This window comes from Acanthochromis polyacanthus, chromosome 1, assembly GCF_021347895.1.
Source record: "Acanthochromis polyacanthus isolate Apoly-LR-REF ecotype Palm Island chromosome 1, KAUST_Apoly_ChrSc, whole genome shotgun sequence".
Classification (NCBI taxonomy): Eukaryota; Metazoa; Chordata; class Actinopteri; family Pomacentridae; genus Acanthochromis; species Acanthochromis polyacanthus.
In genome coordinates this window covers 62,283,283-62,296,272 of record NC_067113.1, presented here as the reverse complement: position 1 = coordinate 62,296,272, position 12,990 = coordinate 62,283,283, and the positions used below count along the sequence as shown (strand labels likewise).

The window sequence follows — 12,990 nt, the reverse complement described above, 5'->3', positions numbered from 1 at the left end:
TTGTGAATGTAAGGAGCAGCAGTGTGAAGCATTCTGATAGCTAACTGCACTCTTTTATTACTCACTGTTGGTTCTGGCAGTCTGAGCTACTTCTAAATCTAATCTCTGTGATAAAAAGTCAAAAATGTCCAGCTGTAGAGCTTCCTCTCATGACCACTAGGGGGCAGCGTGGTCAGGAGAAAAGATCTTTCAACATCTCTGTCATGCTTCGTGATCCTAATATTCTCTTGGGTAAATCTGGCTTATAATTCTGTCCTCTTTATTTGTGAAAGCCAGAGTAATTCAGTATCAAATAGGAGAGGGTTTTAAAGAAAAAAACTAAAATATATATCAGTTTTAGCTTTGTGTCATCGTCATCCACAATCACAAACTCTTTCAAGACTAAACAAGCTGACATATAACTATGATTTTAACTGGTAACCACAAGATTACTGATCCAGGTCTATAGAAAAATGATCAGAGGTTGACTTTATAATATTCATAAATCTGCATATTCTTACAGAAGCACCGGTGTAGTTACATCTAAGTCATTTTAAAGAGAGGGGTAATTATTTTAATTGAAAAAAATATCCAATGTGTAATTTTTACTGATATCTTGACGGTTTTGACATTTTCTTTTGAAAATCCCTTTTTATTTAGAATCAAATTACTGCTGTTTTTGTAATATCGGTCGCCCCCTAGTGGCATCTATTGGCCAGCATGCCTAAAACCACTTGATTAGATGTTCAGAAGTCTCTTAACATCATGAACAAAGACCAAGATCAGTTTGTCCTCATGAACCACATTTCAAAGACAAAAAGGAACAGGACACAAAGAGCACCAACATTCCAAGTTGTATGTTATCTTTGATTTTAATTGGACATTAATTACAGGATATACATAGTGTTTCATTGAAACAAGAGTGTAACATTGACGGGCAAAGCCCTCTTTACTCCTGAGGTCAAGAGATGGTTGACGTACTCTCCAACCGAGATGTGCGGAAAGAACCTTACGCTGATCCGAGTTTGTGTTCAGGGGGCTAAAAGGAAAGAAACAAAAACAAAGCCTCCTGTTCCTGCTGCTGTACCAGTGGCTTCCACGCTGAACACAGTTTTCTACAAAGAATCAGCACAGCAGGACTGTTCAGTCAGTTTTAGCGAAGATGAACTGCTGAAGCTCCAGTGTATCAGAGCTACTTTAGTATCACAAATTCACCACTTTGGGTATTTTTTGTTTTACAGCTCCAATGCATTATTGTAAAAAAAAAGAAATTCAAACAAAACAAAGCGTATATACAGTTGAACTCAATAGATATATATATATATACATATATATGTACATACAATATAATATAAATATAGTAAAATAGATTAAATTACATTGATTTCACGGTCTTCCATAAATAGATGTTGGACAATAACAGTTTGGTGATGCGTTAGTGTTGGAAGCACAGTGCACCGTCTGATGACAGGCTCATCTCGGCAGGAAACAAGTCCGCACAGAGCTCTTGTGTTCTTCATTGTGAAACATTTTGAAAGCACTAACCTGCGCAACCGTATGTAAAAACACTCAGAAGTATTGTAACACCCTCAGCTTTCTGTGTCGTCGTTTGGTTGTCGGTGCTTAAGAGCACACCTGACCTCTTCTAGCTTTTTTTTTTCCTTTTTTTTTTGCAAGTTTAACAGGTATATTACAACCACAGCACGTGGTCAAATTCAAAGTATTCTCCCATAAAGAAAAAAATGTATGTTTCCACCACCATGAGAGGTGAGGCAGAACCGGGAGGCTTGTCGGCCTTCTCCAAGCAGTAGTGTCGTCGCTGCGCACGCCGTTACAACAAGATCTTCAGCAGGTTATAAAGAGTACATACAGTTTTGAGAAAAGTCCCGGTGTGAGATTCTGTGCATCCCAGTGCCGAGTTGGAAAAGGCAGGTTCTGTAGACCGATGCATGGTTTTACAAGGAAAGCTGACACTATAAGCGAGGTCACAGAGCCTTGGTACGAATACTGAATAGGCGGTGTTGTAGGCCTCGCCTGTGAAACTGACAAGTGTGCTAACTGTAAGTGCTTTTCAATGTACAAAGATGCTTTACAAATACATTTTTGGCAAAGTAAAAAAAAAAAAAGGAAAAATAATAATATAAAACAAAACTGTTGGAAGGAACTTAACTGTCATTGAGGATTGAGGAGGATAAACTTTCAAGTCTGTTGCCTCTTGTCAGTCTTCAGGAGATCCGTTGTTGTCGAGCTCGGAGGTCACAGCCACACTCAAACTCACACAACACTGTACCTGAGCGAAAGCTGCGTTTTGGACTCTATGTCATCTCTGGTATGAGGCATGTTCAAATATTTGTTTTCAGCTGTACCGTAACTACAAAATAAAAACATTAAGAGTAAAAACGAGCAATAACAACAATGAAAAAAGTTACAATTAAAAAGAGAAAAAACAAAACACCATCTTTGTGGTCTATAACAGCATACTGTACAAAGTTCGGATACATTCTCTTGGAATGGCATGGTCTGCTGCTCAGGAAGTCAAAGCCGAGCATCAAGTGAGTTCTTGTGTTTTTCTTTGTTACAATGCATTTCGATCTTGGTTGCGCGTTTTTAGCAGCCCGGTGCTGAGAGCTTCCTCTCCTCCGGCAGGACGCAGCAGGAGACCTGGAGCTTTAGTGTCCGTTGGGCTTCGTGACCGGTGTGGGTAAGGTGTTGTTGATCCAGTCCACGATGATCAAGGTCATGCTGCCAATCATGACGATGAAGCCGCATATCAGGAACGCTGTGGCCTGGAGAAGGAAACCATTTCACAGTTCGTGAATGTGCTCAACCACTTTACCTCACATGACAAGATCGATCCCACGGTAAGGCCTGTCTGTTCAGTATAAAGCTGGAGCCAGCAGCTAATTAGCTTAGCATGAGAAATGACTCAACTGTTGCACTGAGCAGCTAATGGCCACAGTTACATGTTTACCACACAGACATGGAAGAGGTATCTGATTCTAATGTTAAAGCTCCAAAACTACGTCTTACCCCAATCTTTTGCATGGACTTCATGGACTCCTTCTTCACCAGTTTGATGTAGAAAGCTGAGGGCAGGATGAAGATGAGCATGGCAGCAGCAGAAGCGCCTGATGGAGAGGAGAAATGTAGTGTTTTAGTCCCAACATGTCTTTCAGTCAGTCTCTGGATGACGTTACCACACATTGCCATTCATAGATACTCACCGATGAAGCCAAAGATGTCCCTGATGGTAGGGACCAGGATGACCAGGGCGTTAGTACCAGCCAGCAGGACCACGGTGATGACAGTGTGACGGACCCAGCTGAAGTCCTTAGTAGGGCACAGGAGGTGGTTGACAGAAGTACGAATCTGTTGAGAGAGAGAGACAAAGATTAGCCTTTATAAGCTACTAATATTTGCACTGACCAGTACTCTGAGAGACTTTTCTTGTTGGATGCTTACAGGGAAGAGCACCACGGGGACGGTAAGGGTGACGGCGGTCAGCACGGCCAGACGGACGATCAGCAGGAGCACATCATATTTGTAGTAATCGGAGTAGGTGTGCAGCAGCTCAGGACCCACGTTAGCTGAGAAGAAAGACAACAGAGACCATCCAATGAGTCACATGTGACATATTTATACAGAAAAACTTCAAGATCAAGCACAGTTTACATGAAAAAAGTCGTTGTATCATTAGCCCTCATCAAAAGGAAGAAGAATGGAAGGCCTAGCATCTACCTTTTTTCTTTGCCTCAGCTCTACTTTGTGTTTGGATAGAGCAAACAGAAAGCTACACCAATTGCTAAGTCCTGTTTTTTAATATTTAGCCAATGAAAAGACTAAAAGTTTAGAATGCAAAGCTTTAATCAAAATAAAGCAACATGTAGGCCTTCACCTGTACTTTGTGTTCAGTGCTAATTATCAAATGTTAGAATATGCTAACACATTGGACTATGCTAAACATACTGTCAGCATTGCTACTGTGTACTTTAAAGTACAATTTTAAAAAGATGCTAACATTTTGTATTTTGTGAGCATAAAATACATTAGCAAAAGAAAGGGGTCAAAAACAATTACTATTAAATCCTTTTTAAACTGGAGCCAGCGACCGACTAGCTAAATTTAGCATTAGAAATGGCTAAGCTATTGCACTTAAACAAACAGGAATTTTAAAAAGACAAGATAAATGAGTTTTGAAGTTGCATTGGAAAGAAATAATAGGAGTTTAGGGTGGTTTCATTTACATTAGTCTAAGCTAGCTGTCTAATAAAAACATAAAACATGTTGAGGTTGTTTTAAAGTTGAAAACAGGTTTCAAATATGTAGCCATTATCGCAGTGAAAAAACAAGTGAGGCCTAGTTCTGACTCTAACTTTTGCCTCAGCTAATGTTCAGTGCTAATTATCAAATGCTAACATGATTAGCCGTACATGGCAACCATCTTAAACATTACACCTGCTAAACATCAGTCTGTTAGCGTTGTCACTGTAAGCACGTTAATGTGGTGAATTTAAGCTTCACTGGATGAACTGGAGCTTTTTGAGCATTTAAAGCGGAAAAGTAGGTGAGATTTCGCAACCCTGGATTCCCCCATCTCAAACTGAACACAACACCGAGGCAGGTTTCAGGAAGTGTGTGCTCACCTCACTATCATGCTCTTGTGTAACTGGAGTGACGTTCCAGGAACATTTCTGTCCCGTTTCTCAAATGTTCCAGTCATGATAAAGACTGCTCAGCTGCATCAGGTGTGTTTTTTTCACAGTGTTACATAACAGACTGCAAAATTCATTATTTATTTAGGCCTGGAAGCGTCTTCGTTTAACCTTGAACGATTGATTGTCTGTTATATTTAACATTCAGGCAAGGACTGCTTGTAGCCCACACTGTCAGGCATTTGTAGACATTACTACAAGTGAAATTAAAATTTAAATAATTCCAGCAACTATATATTATTCAGTGTATGCCTTGTCCTGGTCAAACACTCACAGTTAAAGGTCAGGTATCCAAAGAGGGCAGCCAGCAAGTACATGATGAACATGGCCAGGAAGGACACGTTGGCGACACCCTGCATCTTTCTGCGGGAACGGCTGTTCAGGACACAATGAAGGGAAGGGGATGCTTCATTTAGACACCAAACCAAAATCAATAACAAGGATTGAAAAGGGAAAGTAAAGCAGCGAGTACTCACTCTTTGAGCTCCTCGTACATGGGCAGGATGGCGGGGTGGCACACGAAGGCGAAGGTCAGGATGGGAACGGCATAGACAGTCTGGAAAAAATAGAGCAATGCATTCAGAATTTACACCCAAAGAGTACAAATGCTTTTGCTGGTTTTACTTCAGTTCCCCAGATGTTTTGTGGGTTTTACCTGTGAGTTAAAGACAAAGTATTTGGGCCTGCATTTGTCATCGCTGTTGTTCACAGTGGACAGGTTGAGGTCAGGAAAGCTGCTGTTTAGAGAATCCAAGGAAACAGGCAGAGGGCACGGCATCTGGAACTTCTTAATGATCACCTGGAAGATCGGAGGGCAAGTTTAAGGTTAACAGTTTGATTTTAGAAAAAAAAAAAACATTTAATGCGGGATCTCTAAGGGATTGTGCTGACAAGTTAAAGAATCTGGTGTTTTTTAGCTGAAATCCAGTAGGTGTTTCTGTTGTTGTGATAATGTTGTGACTACATCATCTTAGACACACAAAATTCCAAGGAAGCCCAACTAAGGTATTTAGCTGTTTTCTTTTTTCTTTTTTCATTTCTTGCATTTCCCAATAAAACATTCCTGCTGTTTCAGTGGGAGCATGGGAATTTAGAGGGAAAACTACATCATGTTCTGACAAACAGTGGAACAGCATGCTCATTCATGTGCCAAATAAAACGAGTCGTGGAATGAGGAAGATGGGTCACACTTACCACAATAAGAAAGAACACCATGCAGAGCAGGGACAGACCACTGGTGTAACCGAGGTAACCTGAGGGGGGAAGAAAAACATAGACATGAGTGTGAGCTATTTCTGGTATAAAGCTGGGGAATGCTTCTTTTTTTAACTTTTATCACTTCACTCTAAGCTGCAAACGTTGTATGGACTTCAAAGTTAGAAGTGTTACATTGTGTACAAGTGCGTCACTCTAGTCTAACCTGAACCCTATTTCGAAATGCATCTGACGTTATTTCACTTCTTACCCAAGTTCCTGAGAAGTGACAGGGGCAGGATAATGGCAACAGTCACCAGCAGCACCAGGTAGTCTCCGTTGGTGTACCATTCGCTGAAATACAGGACAGAACATGTCAGCATGTCACCAACACAACGAGATTTTTGTTTCTTTTTTGGCACATGAACATAGTTAACTCATTGCAGAGAAAGACTTGTTTTTTAGAAGAACCTGCATGTGTTTTGTAGGTTTATCACCTATTTGGAATTGCAGTTCTAAATCAGAAAACCTTAATTTATGCACTTTTTTAGGCAGTGTTCTGTATGAAATGTACCATGTTTTGTCATGTTTTCCTTTTCATCTTCATGTAATTTGAAGTAAAAACAACTTCAAAGCTTCAAAATGTACAAATATATAATAATATTATATTACGTAATACATGATTTTTAATGTTAGTAGTGTCAGCTGTTGACAAGTTAACATTTATTTTATATTTTTTGTCAGTTTACTTCAGGCTTCTGATAGCTTTGATCACATAGTCAATCATTTTTCTCCAAACACAGACTGATTAATCAGCAGCACGGTAAACTGATTAGCTCTAAAACTGAACACTCAGCGCTGAAAACATCACATTAAATCCACTTCTCTGTCGGAACCTTCCTTTCCTCCCTCCTCAGCTTCAGTCTTGATCAAACATCTCAGCCGCTGCTTTGACACATCTTGTCAAGCCGAAGCTTCGCCAACATCTGCCAGTCAGCTGACACGCTCTGGCCTGCAGGATGACTGCATCGGCCGCAGAAATAGACGTAACAAAGCAGCACTGAGGAGCCAAGCCACATTAATTTTTTAAACTTGAAGCGGGGTCGCAGTGAGCTCATCCCGCGCTCTGTCTCGATGCGGCACCGGCTGCGTTGTCTAAAAGGGTTCTTTGAAGGGCGGCACACAGAGACCGAGGACTGTCCGTCCCTTTAAAACGTCCAGACACCCTCCTCCACACACTGCCTCTATCCTGCTCTACTCAAACGGCAGCACAAAGACGCTGCTTCACCTTCTTTCATGCGCAGCACTTGAAGAACAGCTGGCAGCCATTTTGCTGATGTGCTACTCCACCTGGAGTGCTGCTGCCGGGCATTCCTCCTGTTTTACACGTCAGTTAAACACCAAAACCTCACATTATTTAGAGCCCGGCTCACATTGCAAACACTCATTTCGGGATGTAAACTCTTCTGTAAAGACATTTTGTTCATAGATATAGCTTGCCTGATAAATAGTCTAACATCAGTGTTCAGCTGTGTGCGAAAAATCTGCAGCCGATATCATTAGTTATATAAAATGTTTCATGAATTCTTATCACTGTCAAGGAAAATCAAGATTTTTTTAAAATAGATTTTTGTTTGATTTTCACATTTATATGTTTATTTTTAATTCTGCAATCTAAACTCAATCCCCTGAAATGTGCAAATCAAACAAACGACTAGTATGGATACTGTAAAGCCTGATATGATTCATCCTGATGCTGAAAGTTAAAGCTACCCTCGTACGTTTTGACCATTAGGAGTGCTACTGAGCAGTGTTTTTATGAGGGGGCCACCATTTTGTAAACATGGATTTTGTTTGTTTACAAGAGAACTCCACATGGCGGCTTTAAAGACAGTCAAATCAGTCATTTTCACTTGAAACTGCTGCAGCTGTTGGAAGTGTGAACAGAAACACATCTGTTTCCAACCTGCAGGTGTTTGAGAGCTACTGAAGTATTTAGTAACTCACTCGTTGCTGGTTCCCACAAAAGCTTCAATGACGAGGGGCAGCTCGTATTTGACGATGTAGAGGTAGCTGGACATGGCTGTCAGGGAAAAAACAATCATAGTTAGGACACTTCATTGTAAAATGAGCCAAGTCATGTTCGTGCAGGAGACTCCAGTACAGAAATAATGCTGGCTAATATTTGGAGAGGGGCTGACAGTTTCACACATGCTTGTGGAATGACTCAAGTTTTTACTGGAAGCTACGCTGTGTTCCACAAACAGAGGCTGGTTTCCATCAGCCAGGATTGTTTTTTTCCCCCTCATGCTCTCAGTTTAGACACAGAGGAGCAGTGTTTAGCTCATCAGAAAAGCACATGGCAGATAAATATAGACGAGTGGTTCAATTATAGTTGCATAAGCCGTATAAAAAAGTGAGAATGCAACAGTCGCTCACCTCCGATGTTCTGCATGGTGATGGAGCAGGAAGCTGCCAGTTTCCCAGGTATCCCAAAGGCTTTGTATCCCAGCTGCTCGTAAACCAGAGCACCTTCAGAGAGAAAAACACCCAGAGAATTGTAGATTTAAAATTTGACAACGACATCAGGAAACATTTGGATAGTTTGGTGCACATAAATCTAACAGGCTCACCTCCTTCGTTGGCCGTCTTCAGCAGCAAGTGGACAGAATACAATGAGAAGATGGCGACAGCTGTGAGGAGAATCCTGTAAACAGACCAGAGCGATCTTTAACTGTGTACCAACTCCAGATGCAATTTCAAGGAAAAAAAACAACCAATCAATGATGAACCTGCTTAACATGGGACTTTAAAAGCCAACTGAATGATAAATGTATTTTGTAATGGAGGTAAACAAACACATTGACATTTGGCTAACGTGAAGGTCAGATACTCCTGTACCGCTTCTGCTGAAGATGTTGTTCATCCATTCAGTCATGAAATGTCTGTATGGACGTATATCTTTAGGAGGAATGGAACTGTTGGATGAGGTGCTTTCACCAGATTTCCGCTTTTGTCATGAAACTGCTCCTCATAATAAAGAGTCAGCGGTTTGTAGTGCTGCCTTTGATACTCAGGAGTCTGCAGATTTTCAGAAGAAAATCATCTAGCATAGTGAAAACCTGCATTTTCTCCCATTTTGTGGACCTGATCAGCAAAGACCTTGAAGGCAGCATCACTCTGCAGGTTCTTTAGTCATGAGCAGCATCAGCAAAGGACGAAAGGTTTCCTTATATGAGATCCTTTGAACGCCTCTGTGATGCTGCAGAGGCAGCGCTGAGTGTTCAGGGTATTAATAGTGCAGGTGAAAACAAATCTCCTGACCATTACAGACTTGTCCTGCAAAGACGTTCCTTCTCAGCATGGGATCATCCAGCTGCTTCAGTGGCCACTTGTCTGCCTATGACATAATTTGTCTGAAATGACCTTTTCAGTCAGTTTGTACTGCATTGGGCTGGTTAGCGCTCAGCAAACGTAGTAACACTCAACTAGACGAGGTTTCAAAATGCAAACACATGTAAAATCCTAACTATCCCGTATTAGTCAGTGATAGAGCGACTAGAAACACTCCCATCGACGTCAGCTGTTAAATTGTTGTAATCTCCGTCTTCCTGCAGATGCAGAGCTCAGATAGGACACTCGGTGGCTGAGAGAGAACCACGCTCTTCTCCATTCATGATCTCATGTGAGCGTACATTATCTCTCCGTTTGCATAACTCTGGCCTTAATGCAGCAGGATTAGCCTGTCTAAGCTGCTTCTCCTGCCACTCCCTGTGTTTGTAAAGTGACGCAAAACTGCCATTTGGTGGCACCCATGTTTTACTGAGGCGTACGATCAGATTCTAGCATGTTCACATAATTACTATTTTCCCCATTATTCCATTAGTACCAGTGTTTTTCCACTGCTTTCCGCCTCCTCAGAGCTTCAGGTTGTATTTGGGAGACGATAAGCTGCTTGGGGATCAGTCCTACCAGATGCTGCCTGAGTGGTAGTAAAACCTTTGGCCTCTTAAGACGCCGTGTCTCGTATGAGCAAGGGAAAACTGAGTTAGAGGAGGAAAACTACAGAAATCCACAATCCACATAATGTAAAATGGCTTAAGTTGTTCACATATGCTGCAAAATTCACAGCTAATTTGATGCACTGAATCACCAGCAGGGGGCGCTTTAATAGAAACCTTCAGTTTACCCTGAGAAGAGCTATTTGTTGAATTCTTCTCGCTATAAAAGAACTTTCTCTCCACACTTTTATCTGCAGCAAACACGATAGAGAGCACTTCAGCTGTGCTGGGGCAAACTTTCGACCCCGGTGTAATCTGCCTCCCTCAGGGTCGACCTGCTGCTGAATCAACACACTGCCACGGTACATCATGATCTGTGACCTTGGTGCAACAGACACAACCACACCTGCCTCAGCTTGATTTGGATGAAGAAACCAAAGCCGCCCTCGCTGGCTTTAGTTTCTTCTGTACACTCTGCACCTCGCCCTGCCTCATGTCCTCCTTTGAATAAACACATCTTCAAAATGAAGGATTAACACTTCAGTAGAGCAGATACTCACACAAAGAGGGCGATGCCGGTGTTGGCCATGGCGTAGGACAGACCCAGGATGCCGCTGCCCATGATGGCGTTGCCCAGGTTGAAGACTGACATGCCAAAGGAGGCATTGCCCTGATGCTGTGCATGGAAGGAGACACACACAGTCAGGAGATGAGGGAAAATCACACATCACACATCCGATACAAGCAGATAAATGTGCTGGGAGGTGAGAGAAACTCTTACATATTCAGTTTCATACTTCTTCTTGCCCAGGTTGTGTTCAGGCAGGAAGTTCTGACTCTCTGCGTCCAGGTCAGGGTATTGGCTTCAGAAGGGAAGAAGAAAAAAGAAGAAGTGAGGAGAATTCATGTGAAGCACACAGGTTGATATTTTTCCTCATGTTTTGGCATATATGAGCCGTACCCGTCCAGTGGGACCTTCTTCACATAAGGGTATTCATTGCTGTTGGAGCTGCTGCTGTCGTCTTCGTGCGCAGGTTTCAAAGATTTCATCTCAGTTCTGGCAGTGGGCTGCTTTTCACTGGGCATTTTAAAGCTGAAAAACAGAGCAAATGTGTTGATTATGCTGCTGCATTTGTGTATTTCTGCCTCCTGCGTCATCTCCATCTCGCCCCAGCATCTTTATTTCTAGCCGCGCGCGTTCACGCTCCCTCCCTTTAGAATAATCAATATTACAGTGAACGGGAACGCGCAGCAGCGTCATGTGACTCCGCTTCAGCGAGAGGAGGAGGTGAAGGAGGAAGAGGAGGGAGGGGGGTGACGCACCGGCAGTGGAAAAATACCAGACCGGCATCCGCGTCCACCCGACATCACCTCAGCTGCTCTCTAGATGCTGAATGACAAAAAAAAAAAAAAAAAAAAAAAGCCGCAGTACGCGCCGCTGACTTTGCGCACATTTCCCTCCGAAATCATTTGAAAATTGAAATGAAATCAGGGTGTGTCCGCGTCTTTTTCTGGACACATCGCATTCTTTAAACTTCAATCAGAATAAAAAAAGCTTCATGTTTTCAGCTTTTTCCGAATTTGGCATCCTTAAATATTCACACATCTGTTCTTGGATGAAAATGACGTACATGGGGAGCCTTGCGGAGCCCAAAAGACGCACAGCCAGATCCGTTTAATGACATTATTTCCATGGCCGGCTCCAGTGGAAACAATGGCACGTGTTGTCCCTTTATGGGCATGGCTCTCCATTTTGCGCAGAGGATTGCGCTCTCATTCAAACCCGGCAGATGTTTGGAGTGTTTGGTTTGTTTGTTTTTTTAAAATCCAGGACACATATGGGCACTGTGGCACGTTTTCCCTTTCAACCAGAGCGTGTTTGTTGGTGTGTGTGGCAGTGACACCCTTGTTCCACCTCCAGACACGAGTCCAGCACTGCAGCATCATTGTCACACCGCTTCATTATTCATTTATCTGAACCAGGCTTTCTAACCTGCTAAGAAAGAACGCCTAAATGCATTTTTAGCTCCTTAGAATAACATGTACATACGGTGATAGAGCGATTTGTTCTAGATGATTGGCTCATTAGAGGCGGAAACATGTATTTTGGTTTAAATGTGACTGAAAATCCAACATGAAGGTAGCAAATGATGTGTTCATTTATAAACAGAAAACCAAGAAATGTTAAATCTTGATATGTAGAGATCGAGTTCAAAGACTGAGCCGATCACACCCGGTAATTTTCCTGACAGACAGACAGTCAGCACATGAGAAGATGCCGGCATTCTTACCTTGTAAAGATGTGGCAGGATGCCTGTAAAATCCCTTCAGCGACAAAAGAAACAGCAACTGTCCGGACGATTTCCTCACAAAAATCAGCTGATCCTTGAGGATATTCGGGGTTTTTTTTGTTATAAGAACAGAAGATGGATTGATAGGCTTATTAGAAGGCAGGATCTGATTTAAAACAGACACTGAAACGGTTCAAGTAGCCCAAAAAAAGACACTTGGAATAGACCGAGAGACGCGTAAAAGCAAATAAAAGAATTTGGATTTATTGACTGATTAAAACCAAAATCCCAGAGATGCGGCGCGCTCGGAGAGAAGACCCTGTTCTGTTGGAGGAGGGGTGGGGACTCACCCTTTATAGATGAGCATTGCATCAGCCCAGGGAGACAGGAGGGGGGAGAATGGGGGGGAGAGAGGAGGAGTCAGGAGGCGGAGATTCTTTACGCACACCAGTGACGTAGTTTTGTATACAAACACAGTCTGACCCAGAGACTCCCTCTGGAAAACCACAGGCAGACACTGAGCACTTAACAATAGGTGCTATTACGAGAAACCACGAAAATACTATGTGGCACTAAGGTAGAAAAATGCTCTCAACTTATCTGACAATTAAATGTGTATGGAAACGTTACAAGACAAGCTGCTAGAAGGTCACAACAAAGCACCAAACACTACTGTACATGAGATATACTCCTATTTTTATAAATTCTGCCTTCTGCCTTTCTGTACTTAAAATACAAGAAGTTGTAATGTTTCTTTCTATTAGCTGTAACATGAATATTTACTCTCTATGACAGAATAGCAACCTTCTTACT

General features: G+C 42.2%; 1 protein-coding gene across 1 annotated transcript; it reads right to left on the bottom strand.

The window, feature by feature from the left end:
- Positions 1-832: 832 nt before the first annotated feature.
- Positions 833-12,516, bottom strand: slc38a2 (solute carrier family 38 member 2). The gene is made up of 16 exons (XM_022220361.2): positions 12,178-12,516; positions 10,848-10,979; positions 10,668-10,749; positions 10,447-10,562; positions 8,519-8,592; positions 8,325-8,417; positions 7,893-7,968; positions 6,157-6,239; positions 5,886-5,944; positions 5,347-5,490; positions 5,168-5,247; positions 4,966-5,066; positions 3,442-3,566; positions 3,204-3,348; positions 3,010-3,107; positions 833-2,765 (listed from the first exon to the last, which is right to left on the bottom strand). The coding sequence occupies exons 2-16, from the start codon at positions 10,970-10,972 to the stop codon at positions 2,649-2,651; spliced, it is 1,518 nt and encodes a 505-aa protein (XP_022076053.1). The 5' UTR covers positions 10,973-10,979; positions 12,178-12,516; the 3' UTR covers positions 833-2,648.
- Positions 12,517-12,990: the final 474 nt, after the last annotated feature.